Source organism: Setaria italica, chromosome IV (assembly GCF_000263155.2).
Source record: "Setaria italica strain Yugu1 chromosome IV, Setaria_italica_v2.0, whole genome shotgun sequence".
Taxonomy (NCBI): Eukaryota; Viridiplantae; Streptophyta; class Magnoliopsida; order Poales; family Poaceae; genus Setaria; species Setaria italica.
In genome coordinates, this window is record NC_028453.1 from 1,324,761 (window position 1) to 1,341,585 (window position 16,825).

Genomic DNA, 16,825 nt, shown 5'->3' on the forward strand with positions numbered 1-16,825 from the left:
CTAACTTAGTACTATAGTAACATGTGAACTAACTAATTCATAAAAATATGATTTCTATCCCACTGTAATTTTTAGATGCACTATCGTGACGTGTATGTTCATATGTACAAGTTTCAGACATGTTTGAATTTATTTACTAATTTTTAAAAAAAACTTTTTATTTTTTTAAATTATCTGTGCTGGCAGGGCAATAAAGCTCAGGCGGCTTTATTGCCTGCCAGCATAGATCATGAATGGAGAGCGGGCTTTATTGCGCCTCTCCTTTATCTCCTCCTCCTTTCTCTCTGCATCTCCCTAATCTCTTTTACTGCCTCTCACTTATGCCTTCCCCATCTGCGTAGGGCCTGCGAGCGGGCACCAGCGGCGGGCGGCAGCGCTTGGGGGTGACGGCAACCGGCAGGCGAGGGGTGGCGGTGGCCCGCTGGGGGCGAGGAGCGACAACCCTGTGGGGACAAGGAGCAGCGGTACCGGTGGCTCCGTGGGGGCGACGAGCAGCGGTGACACGACGAGGTGGGCTCCGGCGGAGGCACACAACGAGGTAGGGCTCCTCCTCCTCTCCCCTCCCCTCTTTATCTTCTTTCTCTCCCCTTCCACGGCAAGATCTGCGAGAAGGATTGGGAAGGGAAGGTTGGGGGACGGTGGCTTCCCTTCTTTATTTGTTTGTTTGATTTTTATTTCATCTTTGGTATCTCAGGGACGGGTGGCGGCGGCTTCGGCAGGCGGCAGGAGCGGCGGTGGGCATGGCTTTGGCGGCAGGTAGGGCGGAGGGGCGGCAGCTTCAGCAGGCGACGGGAACGGCAGTGGGCGCAGCTTCAACGACCGGAGCCACGAGCCCAGGCGCGGCTTCGGCGGCGCACGAGAGCGGTAGCCAGTGGGGCAGGCGATGGGCAGCGGCGACCTGACTGCAACGTACGGACGACGGGCATGCTTTTTTTAATCGAAAAATTAACTATGCTGGCGGGTTACGTAACCACCTACCAACACAGAGTGGTCTGTATTGACAAGCGCACCCGCCAGCAGAAACCGCCATTTGGAAGGAGAAATAAACTAAAGTGCTATTGGGTGCGCTCTTGCGTCCTTGATACAGCCACGCAGGGCACGGCGCCGGCCAGCCCTGCCCCTGCTCATTGCAACTGTGAACGATGCGACCAGGACCCCCTGCGGCAGATTCCTGCTGCCACGATCTACAGACCTACAGCAACAGCAACAGCAAAATTTAACTGTTCCCGGTACATCTGCAGATCCTGCGAGGGTGCATCAGATCATTTCCTTTTGCTCAATTTACAACGCATTGAGAAGCATCGCACCCCAGCTAATCGCAGGAAGCTGCACACATTTCGGGGGGTCGCTGCAGCACGACCCAGGACGAGCAGGCCAAGCGTGAGCCTGACCGCTCGCTCCCTGAGCACCAGTGCCAACACTGCTCACTTCAACTGTGAGCCACGAGATTCATGGTCCAACCGTCCCGGCCATCAACAGCAACGACGAAATCTTCTTCCTGTGCTGGCGCTGCACATCAGGAAATTTCGGAAGCTTCCGCCTGATCATGGAAATTTCTGAGATACGATGCGATTGAAGACCAATTCACGGAAGGCATGGCGAAGAAGAGCTTTGACATGGAAACCGCAATATGTTACACTTTGGAGTCGCTGCAGGATGCAGGGCGACTGCAGACACACACCACGTGAGCCGCCCCTCACGCTATGGGCTATGGTTTCTCTTTTGCTGTACAAAACTACAAAGGCCATCCCAGTCATGGCTCTGGGCAGCTGAGAGCGTGACTCCCTGAGGCAACGTTAAGCTACCCCAGGCAGCAACAACTCTTTTAACAGGCTGAGACGACAAAACGATGTCCGACCGCCGCCCATGACGGTCATGCACCCAGTGGTGGCGCACCATAATGTCAAATAATGTATGGCTTCATCTTGTTAGATGAAGGAGGTGAGAGCTCCCTTGTGAGTCCTACTGTCCAAAACACCTAGAAAAACGCTGCATACAGAGGATGAACGGGAGGCACTGTCAACACGGGTAACTTAACTGTACACGAGGAGATAGAGTAAGTAGTTATTACCATTGTGCTGGTGGAGAAATGCTGAGTCTGAACCAGTCATTATCAAAAGAAAAATCCTGTATATTATATTTCTTGATTGACTTGGGTCTGGAAAGTGAAAACAAATGGAAGGGTGTCTGTCAATCTGTCATACATTAAAAGAGACTTAGAGAAACAACATGGAAGTAATCTTATCAAGTAGATGGACATTATACTTACCAGAGCTAGCACTGAATGTTACCAATCATGTTCTCTTTGCAATCCTTGCAATATAACAAGAGGTCTTTGAGCGCATTGAATTAAGATAAGTAAAAACAAGAAACGGAAGGGAAACAAGGAGAACAACCTTAGTAGTGATGTAATTCGGCAAATCATTGACCTGACGCTCTATTCCACGGTGGTGGTGTGCTCCCGCGGTTAAAGAGAGCTGACAAAAATTATTCGTGCATATGTCAGTGTAATTAACGTAGTGGCGAACCGTTATTTTTTTATGTGCCTACAAACCTTGTTAAATAGTTCAGACAATGGAGACGGATTGCCCTTCCTGCTTGATGATAAGTTGAATTCCTACAAATTTATAAACCACAAGATGCACGTGTTTTGAGAAATTGAGGGGTTATACATTCTCAGCCACAGGCACAAAGTAAATATCTAAGGGGAAAAGGAGTGTCACTACAAAATTACCTTAGGCACAGTTGTATTCTTTTTTGCGCATCGAAATACACCAACATCACCTTTGCTCGCTAATATCTGTTCAAGGAAGAAGATATAAGATTTACTAGTTGCAGCTGCTGTTTGCAAGGCATGAACCTTCATAAAATGAGCTCGCAAATAGACAGAAGCTATTAAACGCCTGCTACCTTTCTATCCACAGGCCGAGCTTTAAATTTAAACAGATCACCTCTGCAATCTTCTGGTTTTTTATCAACACTGCCATGAGACAACACAGAAACATGCATAAGTTCTTTGTTACAAAGACAAAACGGCCGCAGAAATGCATCTTATCACTTCATGCTTAATTGCCCGTGTTTTGTAAAATCGTAGGCGGTCCATAGAGCAATCACAAAAGGAAGTTATAGATCACCTTTTGACAGATCAAACCATCTTGACAAATGCTGTCAAAAGATCTGGTGATTTGATCTTCTATAACAGTATACCAGCAGTAGAATTTGGGTAGTCTACTGGAATAAAAAATTAGATACTCCCTCCGTTCCAAATTGTAGATCGTTTTGGCTTTTCTAGCTAGATATAGTGTATGTCTAGATGCATAATAATATCTATGAACCTTAAAAAGCTAAAACGACCTACAATTTGGAACGGAGGGAGTATGAAATAGTCATACTTGTTAACATGCCTAGCATGATTGGATGTACATGCTGGAACATTTGACCCAACATGGTCACGTTGTCTGCTTGCATGCTGATGACCATGACCAGTAGCCCGGAGAGGTTGAACTACCTGCTACAGAAAAAAGGTGTTCAAACTGAACCAGAAGCAAAGTATATAACCATACAAGAAAGAGAAACATTTACATATTGCAAATTCAATAGTTCTCTAATTGAAAATGCATGTGCCTGTTCTAACAAAGCTCACCTAAACAAATGCTAGAGGAAAATATAGGAGCAAACCAACAAGGATAAATAACAGTAACAGAAAGCAAGGCTAATCAACTAAGCATATGTTCCTGGGTGACAATGTGTTCATTTTTTTAAGGTAGTGTGACTATAACATGAATTTAGAATTAGCTTCAAGAAATGAGTGTAAATTTAGATGTAATTTATAACTAGTTTAAGAATTAATAAGTGCATGATATTCCCACCTTTCTAGTTGACGCCACTTGTGCTGTAGAAGCAGATGGTGCAGCCCGTGGATTTAACTGCTTCGGATTAGTTGGCCTGAAATTTCAGGCGAAGGTGTGAAAACTACCATAGTACAAGTACCTAATATTCAGGAATAAAAAAATGAAACCAAGTGAAAATGACTTTACACTGATCTTAGAACCCTTGACCTCTCTGCTCTTAGCTTTGTGGCCAGCTCAGGTTCTCTGGGGATTGTAATCTTTAATTTAGGTAGACCAGTGGGATGATCCATGTTACGATTCATAACATTCTGTAGCATCATCCAAAAGAAATTGTCATCAAGCAAATTTGAGGGAGAACTAAAAGAAACTATTACGGAAATTAGCACAATGGCCATGTTTTGTAACATAACTTTTTACATAGCGGTTTAAGACACTGTACAACAGCAACAACTAGTTGTAAAAGTAGCAAATATGTGTTTTTTTTCTTTTAGAAATAAAGCAATATAAGCAAGTAGTCTCAGAGAACTGGAACAGTACAGCATCTCAATGATGATCCTGGAAATAAAGGATGTCGGGAGGATACAAGCGTAAAAAGCCTATTTATAATCAATTTAGGCAGATGGTTTAGGATGTCTTTACCTTTTCATGATTTTTATGAATAAACTCGTGCTGGTTAGTAGTAGCCGCAGCCTGTACCACAAGCAAATAGCTTCAGTAAAGAACAAGAAACAAAGTCATCCGATAAAAAAAAAACTACCAATTTGCATCATTAGGTTCACAAACAACTCAAGATAAAATATCATCAACAGAGGTGCAGTATTTAGATCTAATTCAATGTATATTTTTAGTTCACATCAAGATGGTATTTTTTCCCTTCCACTCTAAGTTAACGTGTATTGCCTACTTCTGAAGACTCTTGGTACTTCCAGTAACTAACTAAACAACGGTTCATCCAAATTAGCAAGGAACTTACTCCCTCAGCTTCAAATTATAAGTCATTTTAGCCTTCACCAAATTTATAAAAAAAATGCATAAATATCTGCAACATCAAACTAGTTTCACTAGATAGACCATATTTTCATAGCACTTGGTAGAGGAATACTAGAAAGTTAACTAGCTGCTATATTTGCCACAATAAATTCAACAAGAACTGCAATTGCTACTTGAATAAATCAAAGCCAAGACAAACATCGTAAAATAGTTCATACTACAGAAAAAAAATAACATGAAAATTTGACAAATCTCACATCTCTGCATGAAACTGTACCATACCTTGTTAAGATGCCCATTCTCTAATCTCTGTCTTTTAGCAGATTGGTAAGTGCAATCGTTTGAGCTTATGGTACTTCTCTCACTTGTAACTCCCACTGACTTTTTACTCCTGAAAAAAAAATCAAGGCACAGATGGTATTCACAATCATGAAGTTAAAGTCTTCTTTCAGTTTTTTTTAAAAGACAAATGACACAGACATTTGTTGAAAGCTAATTATGTAGAGGGTAACAATAACAGACATTTGTTCATTTGGGGATACAATGAAAAGAGAAAAGAGGGTAAAGGTGAAAAATAAAGTGATGAGGTAGAAATGCTTGTGATTATAAAATATTAAAACTCTTAATTTGCCATAAACTGTTATGTCCGCTGTTGAAGACCCAGATTTCACAGAGAATGATTAATCTAAATGAACAAACAAGCAAGTGTGGTGAAATTAATTTGAGAATTTCAGTTAAAAAGGTGCCTCACAAAATCAACCAAGAAAATGCAATTCAAATTCTTTTACAAAGGCAGTTAGTTCAATGCATAATAATACTTACTGCATCACATTCCTCGGTTCCACTTGTCTGTTTTGCCTGGCTAATTGGCTGGCTGTAGGTTTCATCAGTGTGGAGCCTTTCAATGAAGTGCTCTTCATGGTAGTTCGACAGCCAGGTCGGCGTTCATTTTCTGATGCGCCATTGCACGGTTTCCGTCCTATTTAGCAGGGAAAAACAAATGATTAAAATTTCTTAGAAGAAATCAACAAAAATATAGAAGCATGCTAGGCTGGACAAACAGGATCAATTTGGGCCTGAAGATTTTAAATAAAATGGAGAATGTAGTTCTCCTGACTTTTTCTCATCAAGGAAAGAGTTCCTTTGGGTTAGGGAAATATTTCCAAGAGTTTGTTCAGTTCTTTTAGATGTTTTGAGTTTTGCCCGTGCCAAGATAGGCATGGGCATGTCATCAAACTCAAACATGTTGATTTTCAACCGACCAGACACCTTTTTCGTCAGTAAAAGGACTTTGCTTAGCATGTCTTGGTATCAATATTATTTGTTCAAGAAAGCTGGAATTCCTTGTGTTTCCTGCTACTTCAACCCAATGGTTATTAAAAGGTAAAAATATATTAATGGAGATGGAAGTGCAATGCTCAGACTTAATAGTAATACCCAAAGCATGAAGCGAAGTAGAACAGAAACATTGATTTAGCCACATATTTAGTAAAAAAATAATATAGATGATATCTGGATCATGGAACAAATCAACAGAATAGAAATGAAATAATGAACTTCAGGAAACTCAATATTTAGTTTTTTCAAGACCTTGAACCCGATGCGTTTTTTGCCCAGCGCCACTTGAACATCCATAAGATGTTGTAGAACACTGCACAGCATCCGTAACCGCAATGCTTCTGACGGTTTGCAATCCAAGATCTTCAGCAAACATCTTAGCAATTAAGGCTGACAAAAGGAAAGATGAAAGGTTAGTGATATACTGATATTTACTAGGAACTAAATGCCAGTAACAGCTACAAAGAATAAACATAAAAGTTTAAGGCTGAGGAAGCAAACTAAAGTAGCATGCGAAAATTTTCTGCACAATGGATCAATCAACACTTATCATTGGAAGTTTCCAAGAGCTTGCATTGTAACATCAGTGCTTAATTACATGCAAAAGAAACTCGCAGTCACTTATTCAAATTACTCCTGTTTATAAGAGAATATATGCATATTTTGTCCTACCCATCAGACACAATACTAACAGCAAGAGCAGCTATACTCATCAAACTACACAAAAATCCACTATGGTGCAGCCCCTCAGCTATATTATTTTTACCTCTGATACCTAAAGGAGCTTCACCAATATTCACTAGCAACCAAATTCCCAACCATATAGTTGCAAAGAAGAGCATCAACTTCCTCATTAAATTATAAATGATGTCATGAGAACAAATGATATGGCCACAAGCAAACATGGTGCTTGTTTTCTGTTTTCCCAATTCACCCCCTAGGTTTTTTCCACTTTGTGTCAGCATGGTAATAATCAGGCAACCAAGCTCTACATATCTACACTAGTTTAACAACAAAAAATTGGCGCCCTCCACACAAACACTATAACCATGGATTGGACACTAATGACAGATGGGTGACATTTGATCATCATAGGCTTCATAGCACGACACGGACAAAACCCGTTTCATAAAAAAGGAACACTGACTAAACCCTCAACGTTTCGCAAAATTACTAACGGTCAAAGGACTGGAAATGGGGAGATATTCACCTTCGCACCAACATTTCCCGCAATGCTCGAAACATCAAATGGCACATGCCCGTTCTACCACGCAAGACACCACAAACCCCGAAACTATCTCCGATCATTTATCCCTGATGAGGATTGCGCACTAAAATAGGAAGGAACCACAAAAATGTCGCGAAATGGACACCTCCCAAATCCACTAGACACATATCGCAGGAGGAATGCTGGAGCATCTCAAATTCCAAAAAGGCAAACTCGATCGACGGAACCTCGGCCATTCCCATAGGACCGAATCACCCCCTGTACGCGGAATACAAAACTAGAGAAATTTCGAGACGAGGGAGGGAGCAAGCGGGGGGGCACGCACGAGAGGGCGGGTAGCTGGGGGCGGAGGCGAACCACCCCTGCGCCGCTGCGGCCTCCATCGGCGGCTCCTCCTGGGCGAGGTCGAACCACCGGGGCGCGTCGAACTCGTAGTCCAAGTCCACCTGGAACCACGCCACCTCCATCACCATCACCCCCTCGCCCACCTCCTCCTCCTCCTCCGCTCCCTCCTCGAATTCCCCCTCCTCCTCTCCCGCACCGCCGCCGGGCGAGGCGGGGGCCGAGGAGGACGAGGCGTCGCACATCTCCTCGTCGTCGCTATCCATGCCGCCGCGTACCGGGAGCTAGAGTCCGCGCCGGGATGGTTACGGCGGCGGCGGCGGCGGCGGCGAGGTGTTTGAAGGCGGTGGCCGGAGGGTGCGGAAGGAAAGGGAAAGCCTTGGAAATTTGAAATGCGGGGTCGGCACGGGAGGGGGCGTGTGCCGGATTTGACCCGGGGCGGTCGTTTACGTCCGGGTCCCTGTAGTTTCCGGTTATTTCGGTTGGAGGAGGACCAGTAGCAGTAGGCACTGGCGCGACGCAGGAGAATGCAGGGTACCATCGAATCGTGCACAGTACTGTTGCCGGTAATGTGGAAACAAGTGGCAGCTGACGCGGTTGGTATCGACGATTTATTGTTCTTTTTTCCATTGTATTTATTTTCTTCATCTCGGCGTCTTCACTATCACATGTACACGTACATAACACACAGAGTGATTAAAAAATAACAGTACAATTTAACTTGAAAGCATGACGTAAGATATTGGTACAGTGATAGTTTAAGAACAAATCATGTCGAGAATGAAAATTTGCCGGTTGTTTGGGTTCAGGTCACGTCCACCTTGGATTGATTAAACCTGTACGTTCAGTTCACTTCAGCTTATCAGCCGGTTTATCAGCTACCGAATAGTATTTTTCTCTCATAATAAATTAACCGTTTCAACTTTTCAACCGGCTCATAAGTCCAGCCGAACAGGATGTAGTGCTGGACCTGGACCAAACGCGCTACGGCAGCCAATCTCGAGCAGCTGACATGCTCAGCACTAAAGCAAGCAGGGTGGTATCTGCAAAGAAAGCGAGCTCCTCTCCTCCTCTGCAAAAGGCCGGTGAGCACTTGACTTCTTTCCGGTGCTGGCCCCACGTTGTCGCGCCCCCATTTTCCATCTGGCAGCGCCACAGGGGCCCGCCTGGCCGGCAGCGGACCGCACGAGTAGTCTTCTTCGGCCTGTCGCGAGCGCGGCGCCGGAAGGAAAACAAACGGATCCAAGTAGCTGGCTGGCCCCGAGACAGGCAAGGGCAACCCCCAACCCCCAACGGGCAAACCGAGCAGGGGCGCGTCCGTAATTTCCCCCCGGCCTCCGTTCGCTCGCTCCTGCCTCGGAAGGCGCGCGCAGGAATCCGATGCGCGCGGGCAGCAGGCGCTTGTCGGCTTCTCTTCCATTCCGTGGCGCTGCCCTACTACTCTACTCTACTCTACTCTACACGAGGGAGGGTCTACGAGCTGTAGTATCCCACTGCTCGCACGCGTCGAGATCCGGGCGCTCCATCCATCGAGGTTCACACAGGCCGTGCCCCACGCATCCATCCATCGGCTTGCCCAAATTTCGCTCGGGTTCAAACTTTCGAAATGACTTGAGGCCACGTTTAGTTCACTTCAAAATTCCAACTTTGTCACTATGCAAAAAGAAGATTCCCCATCACATTAAACTTGTGGTACATACATGGAGTACTGAATGTAGATGAAATCAAAAACTAATTGCACAGTTTTGTTGTACTTTGCGAGACGAATCTTTTGAGCCTAATTAGTCAACATTTGGACAATAATTCATAAATACAAACAAAACGCTACAGTGTTGCTACAGTAATTTTGGAACCCCAAAATTGGGCAACTAAACAAGGCCTAAATCTGGAAGGAAGACTGCATAGCTCACTAGGAACACTTTGGCGATCACGCTCCTCTCGCATGGCCTCATGTTTGACGGCGTGCCGGGTCGCCCACGCTGCAGCTGCTGGTTTTGGCAGCTTTGACACTCGCGAATGCCAGAAGTGGGCTCAATCAGACAGAACGCGCAAGCGTACACGTAACCCCTTTTCAATTACTCCCAGTTGCAGCTAGCCGCTAGCGTCCACGTAGTACGAAATCCTTTACTCCTACAAGACAAACACGCACGCGCACGCACGGCACGCGACGCGTAGCAGGAGCGTATAGCGTAGGCATCCCTGCCAACGTACGAGTTCGCGGAACGGTACGTGACGACACTGTTTGCCGTGGCAGCGTACGTGTTTTTGTGTGCACCGGGCGCCGATGCAGAGCCGAGAGCTCACTGTACGCGCGCGTACGTGACCCTTTTTTATCTGCGTGCATGGGTGCACCGATCGAGTTGATTATACGCTTTTTTGTACGAGTGTACCGGCAGCCCTGTGTGTTAAAATGGTTGGCGTACGAGCAAGGCCACTGTTGGCACGTCTTTCTTCCTAGAAAAGTCCAGGCATCAGCAGCTCTGCCGGTCCACTTAATGAAGAAGCCATTAGTAGAGTTACAAACTATGATAATAACCACAACCACATATCTGAAGGTGGAGACAACTGTGCCAGTGGAGTGCGTGTACCTTAGGTACAATCCATCGCTACATGGATAGCATCGCGACAAAAAAGGAGGACCGTATGTTTTTTTTCTTGTACGGTTAACGCAACGACGGGCATGTTCGCTTCAGCTTATAAGCCGGCTGAAAAGCTGAAACGACTGATTTGTTGTGAGAGAAAAATACTGTTTGGTGGCTGATAAGCCGGCTGAATAAGCTGAAGCGAACAGACCTCATTGCAAGCCTTGGATTATTTTAGAGCATTTTTTTATTCAGTTTAGTATGGTTGTTTTACTTCTACCAGTCAACGAGGAATGCATCGACCGGTTACAATCCTATTGGAAAGTCTAGTTAGTTCGGATATTGTTGCCGACTTAGTAAAAAAACTAAAATAAACTATAATGAGTTGAATAAGGGGAATGTTCAGTGGTTATGTAAAAAAGATAAAATATTTACCGGCTAACCTCCGGCTTGATTAATTTCTAGCTCATTTATGTAGTAGTATAGTCGGGTCGATCGGTGGGCCACCCGATCCCATAATCCAATTGCACCTGCGCCTCAGGTACGATCCGTGGCGCCGGACCGGGGGCCGCTGGTGACCGGCCGGCCGGCGAGGCGGGTTGATTGCTCCGGTGCGGTGGCAGGGCCAGCTCCTGCGGCGGATCGGCGGTCCATCCGATCAGATCGCCATTGATGCCCGTCTCCAGTCGCTCAGTAGGCGATCGTCGTATCGTCTCTAGTCTCTACAGTGTCGACCACTGTCGAGGCCAGCCGCTGCGTGCTGATTGGACTGGACCAAATCTGCTGCACTGCGCCTGCGTCTGATCTGGCAGCGGGGAGAGCGACACACCCATGTTGCTTCGATCATCAATTCACCATCAGGCAGGCTATCTCTTCTCCTCTTTTTTTTTGAGCTCATCTCTTCTTCTGAGAAAGCTGTGAGGTGGGTGGGTGTGATGGAGACAGACGAGAGAGAAGGGGCTCGGAGCCCAGCTTCCTAGCAAGGTGGTTGGGCCAAATGCGTTGATTATATGGACCGGGCCCATCTGTTGGTGTCTACTGCTAGTGATGGGCCGTGGAGGTGGTGTGGTCTTTGAGTTTCACGATGCAGCAGCTACCTGCTTTTATGGAGACTTCTGGTCTTGTGGTGGAGAAACGGAGCATGCTTCACACAGGACTGGATAATCAGAGACCGTGGCAGCTTTAGCCGACGGCACGAGAACACGAGAAGGCAGAAGGGACGCGTCGTCGGAAGACGCGCACCGGACTGGATGCTTGTTTTGTTGGTCTTTCTTTCGCCTTTTTTGCCCAAAGAGAAAGCAAAAGCGCCGAGTTTGCTGCCTGCCGAAACGCCGAGTGGTGCCACCAGATGACACCGCAAGAGTTAGCTCGCCCTCTCGCCCTCTTCCGTTCACCGCTGAACTCGCCATCCTTTTTCTTTCAAAAAGAAATGACTCGGAGCCATGGTTTAGTATCCGTGCTCCATGATTCTGGTCTGAGTGTACACTAGGTAAGGTGACAAGCTCGCATTCCGTTCCTGCTTTTTTTATCGAATCGGTAGAAAAGAAATTTGAAAGGTTGCACGGGTCCAAACGAATGAACCCTGGTGTGTTCTTCCTTCCTTCCTTCCTTCAGTCAAGTTGTTGCACGCTCCTCCAAACCCCGTGCTCCTGGAGATCGCCGCTCGGCAGGAAAGAAAGAGCACAAGCCAAGCTTTGGCGATAGGAGCCGAAGCCCACCCCTTGTTCCTGTCATGTGGACGTTTTCTCTTCCCCTTTCTGTCTGTTTCTTTCGTTCAGCTGCACTGGTGGTGCTTCCAGAGACAAGCAGCTGCTTCCTTTCAATCTGGGTATCTTCCGTAAAAAGAAAAGCAACTCCAAGAGTCATCAAAAAAAACCATTTCCCCAAAACAATCTATTGGGGCTCTGCTAAAAAATTTATTTCCCCAAAACCATCGGCCTGTTCGTTTCAGCTTATTCAGCTGGCTTATCAGCCACCAAACAGTGTTTTTCTCTCACAACAAATCAGCCGTTTCAGCTTTTCAGCCAGCTTATAAGTTGAAGCGAACATGCCACATATCACCCCATAGCAGATCTCTAATAATAAATTCCCTAATACTTCAAAATTAGTCAGGTCAGCACGTTTGAATCCTAGCTATCAGCAATCCCACCTACGGATCAGCACACTGCTAAGTGCTAACTTACAACACACGTACACAATCATGTGAAAACAAGATTCACCCTGTACCAAAATCAACATCAAATCTGACGAATCACCAATCATCCCAAACCAATCACTCCAGCAAAAGTGCTAGCAGTGCGCTTCAGACCATAATGTTTTGATCCCTCAAACAGGCCGTTGTTACCTCGCGCACCGTCAGTCGTAGAGGGGCGCCCCAGAATGCCAGCATGTGTGAGTAGTGCCCAGAGATGGGTCATGAACTCCCCGCCGGTGGCAAGCTTCTCAGTGTGGATCTCAACATTGCTTGATGGCGCGAGGAAGAGGATGAACTCGGCCCAGAAGTCAGCCAACACCTTCCACCTCTGCTCCTCCGGCACGCCCCTGAGCTCCCTCCCGAGCCTGCCCCCCGGCTTGAGGATTGTGCAGCTGCTCTTGCTCGGCAAGACTGCCATCACCAGCTTCTCACACCGGCTGCTTATACTGTCACAACCGGTGATGCTTTCCCGAGCTTCCACGACCACGGCATCGAAGATGCGCTGGGTGTCATAGCCATGGCCGGGCAGCATGTCCGGAACAAAAGCCACCAGGTAGGCACGGTAGTCCGACAGCGTCTTGAGGACACGATGGTCGCCGGTTGGAGGAACCGGGTGACCATCTATGGCGATGGTCGTCCCGCTGTGCCATACAAGAATCTTATGTATATGTGTGGACAGGGTGCAGGCCTATGAGAGCTGGCTTCCCAGTCGATTTTTGGCTAGAGCCGATTGCCCATCTTGTAACTGACCATTGCTCTCTTTGAACCCAGAAAGGACGCGCTCAATGAGTTCATGTGTCAACTTGATCTTTCCCCCCGCCTTTTGTCCTTCTCTTGTTCGTCGACCAAACCCAGTGACAAAAGCGATAGCACATTTCTCGGAGCCATGGTTTAATATCCGTGCTCCATGATGCTGGTCTGAGTGTACACTAGGTAAGGTGGCAAGCTCGCATTCCGTTCCTGCTTTTTATCGAATCGATAGAAAAGAAATTTGAAAGGTTTCACGGGTCCAAACGAATGAACCCTGGTGTGTTCTTCCTTCCTTCCTTCAGTCAAGTTGTTGCACGCTCTCCTCCGAACCCCGTGCTCCTGGAGATCGCCGCTCGGCAGGCAAAGAAAGAGCACAAGCCATGCTTTGGCGATAGGCGCCGAACCCTACGGCCCTACCACGGCCGCACGCTGACAGGTCCAAGGCTTCCTTCTTCCTTTCCACAGGGACAGCAACAATCAGTTTGATCCTTGCCTCTCTCTCCATCTCTCTCAAGCACAATGCAGGTTCAACGAGCCTGGCCATGATAGGAAGAGGAATACACTAACGTCTGCTCGTTCCCTCCCTCGAGTGTTGCTTTGTTTGTCTGAGCCCACCCCTAATGTTACTGTCATGTGGACGTTTTGTCTTCCCCTTTTTGTCTGTTTCTTTCCTTTTGCTGCACTGGTGGTGCTTTCAGAGACAAGCAGCTGCTTCCTTTCAATCTGGATATCTTCCATAAAAAGAAACTACTTAATCATTATTAGAGCAACTTCAAGAGTCTAAAAATAATCCTTCCCCAAAACAATCTATTGGGAGCTCTGCTAAAAATTTATTTCCCCAAAACCATATCACCTCACAACAGATCTCCAATAATAAACTCTCCAATGCTTCAAAACTGGCCACGTCAGCACGTGTGGATCCTAGCTATCAGCAATCCCACCTACGGATCAGCACACTGCTGAGTGTTAACTTACAACACAAATACACAATCATGTGAAAACAAGATTCACCCTGTACCCAAATCAACATCAAATCTGACGAATCAGCAATCATCACAAACCAATCACTCCAGCAAAAGTGCTAGCAGTGCGCTTCAGACCAGAATGTTTTGATCCCTCAAACAGGTAAATCCTGTGCAGGGGCACCGTTGTTACCTCGCGCACCGTCGGTCCTAGAAGGGCGCTCCAGAATGCCGGCGTGTGTAAGCAGTGCCCAGAGATAGGTCATGAACTCCCCGCCGGCGGCAAGCTTCTCAGCATGGATCTCGGCATTACTTGATGGTGCGAGGAAGAGGATGAACTCAGCCCAGAAGTCAGCCAACATCTTCCACCTCTGCTTCTCCGGCACGCCCCTAAGCTCCCTCCCGAGCCTGCCCCCCAGCTCCAGGATTGTGCAGCTGCTGTTGCTCGGCAAGACCGCCATCACCAGCTTCTCACACCGGCTGCTTATACTATCACAACCGGTGATGATTTCTCGAGCTTCCACAACCACGGCATCGAAGATGCACTGGGTGTCATAGCCATGGCCGGGCAGCATGTCCGGAACAAAAGCCACCAGGTAGGCGCAGTAGTCTGACAGCGTCTTGGCGACACGGTGGTCGCCGGTTGGAGGAACCGGGTGACCATCCATGGCGATGGTCGTCCCGATGTGCCATACAAGAATCTTATGTATATGTGTGGACAGGGTGCAGGCCCATGAGAACTGGCTTCCCAGCTGATTTTTGGCCAAAGCCGATTGCCCATCTTGTAACTGCCCATTGCTCTCTTTGAACCCAGAAAGGACGCGCTCGATGAGTTCATGTGTCAACTTGATCTTTTCCCCCGCCTTCTGTCCTTCTCTTGTTGCGTCGACCAAACCCAGTGACAGAAGCGATAGCACATTCCTCGGGTGGTAGTCGAAGTTGAGTAACAGGGAGTGCTGCCCAAGCGCTCTCTGCCACGATTTTTTTGCTCTCCGTTTTACAATAGAAGTTTGATCCAAAGTGGGTAGTCGGTCGCAATGGAGCACGTACGCTATGTCCCACCTCCACGCTGGGCTGACAGGTTCTACAAATGGGCTGACAAGTAGCTGACAATACGATGCTAACACAATGATAAGCAGCACAATGGTTACCCAGAGAGTAACATCGATTCCATGAACTCTCTGTTCCAAACTACTGCGATGGTAGCTCCTGCTAAATGCTCCTGAGAAACTATTTGAAATAGGAACGGTTGCTACGACAAACCATACTGCGATGCCCTTAAACACCAAATACTCTGTGTCGAACCTTGTATAGAGGAAATCATATAGGAATGACAACTCCATCTCTATAACTCCAAAAGCACGAACATAGTTACCTTCTTCAGAGATGAGCCCATGAAGCATGAAATCTAATGTCTTGGCGAGGCCAGCTTCACCAATCTGGTATCCGCACAACCTCCGCTTCAACAATTTAAACAGTGAGAAGGAGAGCGCAAAGTCCTTCAGTGTTTCCTTAGCTTCCTGGTTGAAAGTGTTCTCATGCTCGATCCGTCGCCACACTTTATCAATGGTGGTGCATTTTCTCCTTGCGGCCTCTATATATTCAGGTGCGGTGGGAAGCAGGGAAGCTACTTCTTCTTCACCGTGGAAAATGTACTTGTACCCTTCCATGGTTCCAGGGTTGAAGCCCCGAGGTATTTGCTCATGCTCAATCATCATATAATCAGCGACTACTTTAGACACCTTCAGCAAACCTCCTTTTTTGCTCGCGTTGCTTAAACTCCGATACTTTCTGTACGTCCAAATGACGCTCAGAATCCAAAATATCCAGATGTTTGCAGTGTAGCTTCCGTTGTCACCTTTGCAATTCACAATAAGCCATAGCACAAGGATGATCTGTAACAAGTGCTGCACAAACACCGTCTTCCTGTGCTCAATGTCATGTATGCTATAAACTGAGATGGAATCGACATTTGCTTGGATGAAGAGGAGGATAGTGCCCCACAGGACGAAAGTCTGGTCACGGAAGGGACCATCCTGCAGCAATCCGATGGTGTAGGGGGTCAGCACGGTGAAGAGCGTGTACACCGCCCACACGAAGAAGCGGAAGAACCCCTGGCTATACCGCCGCCGGCGTGAGCCAAAATACTCGACGAGGATCCAGATCAAGGCGCTGAAGAGGATGAGGACTTCCACACGCACCAGCTGGCCTTGAGTGCTGCCCCAGCTCTCGGTAAAGGTTGTGGTGGAACTCTTGATCCCCATAGCTTCTCCGATGTCTGCGGGTACTCCAATATCTCCAGGTGTTTGAAGGCGGTGGCCGGAGAAGCGGCGGAGGAACAAAGGGAAAGCCGAGGAAATTTGAAATGCGGGGTCGGCACGGGAGGGGGCGTGCGCCGGACTTGCCCCGGGGCGTGGGCCGGTACAAGAATTATTATACTATTAGTATTTCTTAAGAAAAAGATTACCTGGACGCGTTGACGAGTCAGCTACGCGACCTGTGACGTCACTGATCACCAACCCAACGAGAAACGGATGGACGCAACGGTCGCAGGCCAGCTTCGGGAGCTCAGCTCAGCTCCTGGTACG

General features: G+C 47.1%; 2 protein-coding genes across 2 annotated transcripts; both read right to left on the minus strand.

Annotated features, from left to right (window-relative positions):
• Nucleotides 1-1,547: 1,547 nt before the first annotated feature.
• Nucleotides 1,548-8,137, minus strand: LOC101754069 (protein TPX2). The gene is made up of 15 exons (XM_004964366.3): nucleotides 7,733-8,137; nucleotides 6,432-6,569; nucleotides 5,664-5,820; nucleotides 5,124-5,232; nucleotides 4,491-4,541; nucleotides 4,038-4,159; nucleotides 3,870-3,945; nucleotides 3,393-3,508; nucleotides 2,911-2,980; nucleotides 2,735-2,800; nucleotides 2,555-2,617; nucleotides 2,397-2,477; nucleotides 2,270-2,313; nucleotides 2,072-2,158; nucleotides 1,548-1,989 (listed from the first exon to the last, which is right to left on the minus strand). Exons 1-13 carry the CDS (start codon nucleotides 8,013-8,015, stop codon nucleotides 2,275-2,277), a joined length of 1,371 nt encoding a protein of 456 aa, XP_004964423.1. The 5' UTR covers nucleotides 8,016-8,137; the 3' UTR covers nucleotides 1,548-1,989; nucleotides 2,072-2,158; nucleotides 2,270-2,274.
• A 4,452-nt stretch (nucleotides 8,138-12,589) lies between these two features.
• On the minus strand, nucleotides 12,590-16,501 carry LOC101785651. The gene is made up of 3 exons (XM_012845162.1): nucleotides 14,431-16,501; nucleotides 14,221-14,245; nucleotides 12,590-13,166 (listed from the first exon to the last, which is right to left on the minus strand). Exons 1-3 carry the CDS (start codon nucleotides 16,499-16,501, stop codon nucleotides 12,590-12,592), a joined length of 2,673 nt encoding a protein of 890 aa, XP_012700616.1.
• Nucleotides 16,502-16,825: the final 324 nt, after the last annotated feature.

Bases quoted from the DNA above. Each gene is read 5' to 3' on its own strand.
- LOC101754069 (XM_004964366.3), bottom strand. From the start codon at position 8,015: ATGGATAGCGACGACGAGGAGATGTGCGACGCCTCGTCCTCCTCGGCC. The intron at 4,160-4,490 runs GTAAAGACATCC...ATGATGCTACAG, and splicing joins TTCATAAAAATCATGAAAAG to AATGTTATGAATCGTAACAT. The intron at 2,478-2,554 runs GTTTGTAGGCAC...AATTTTTGTCAG, and splicing joins TGTCTGAACTATTTAACAAG to CTCTCTTTAACCGCGGGAGC.
- LOC101785651 (XM_012845162.1), bottom strand. From the start codon at position 16,501: ATGGGGATCAAGAGTTCCACCACAACCTTTACCGAGAGCTGGGGCAGC. The intron at 14,246-14,430 runs GTAACAACGGTG...TTGTGTTGTAAG, and splicing joins TAGGACCGACGGTGCGCGAG to TTAACACTCAGCAGTGTGCT. The intron at 13,167-14,220 runs GTAGGTGGGATT...TGTATGGCACAG, and splicing joins ACTCAGCAGTGTGCTGATCC to CGGGACGACCATCGCCATAG.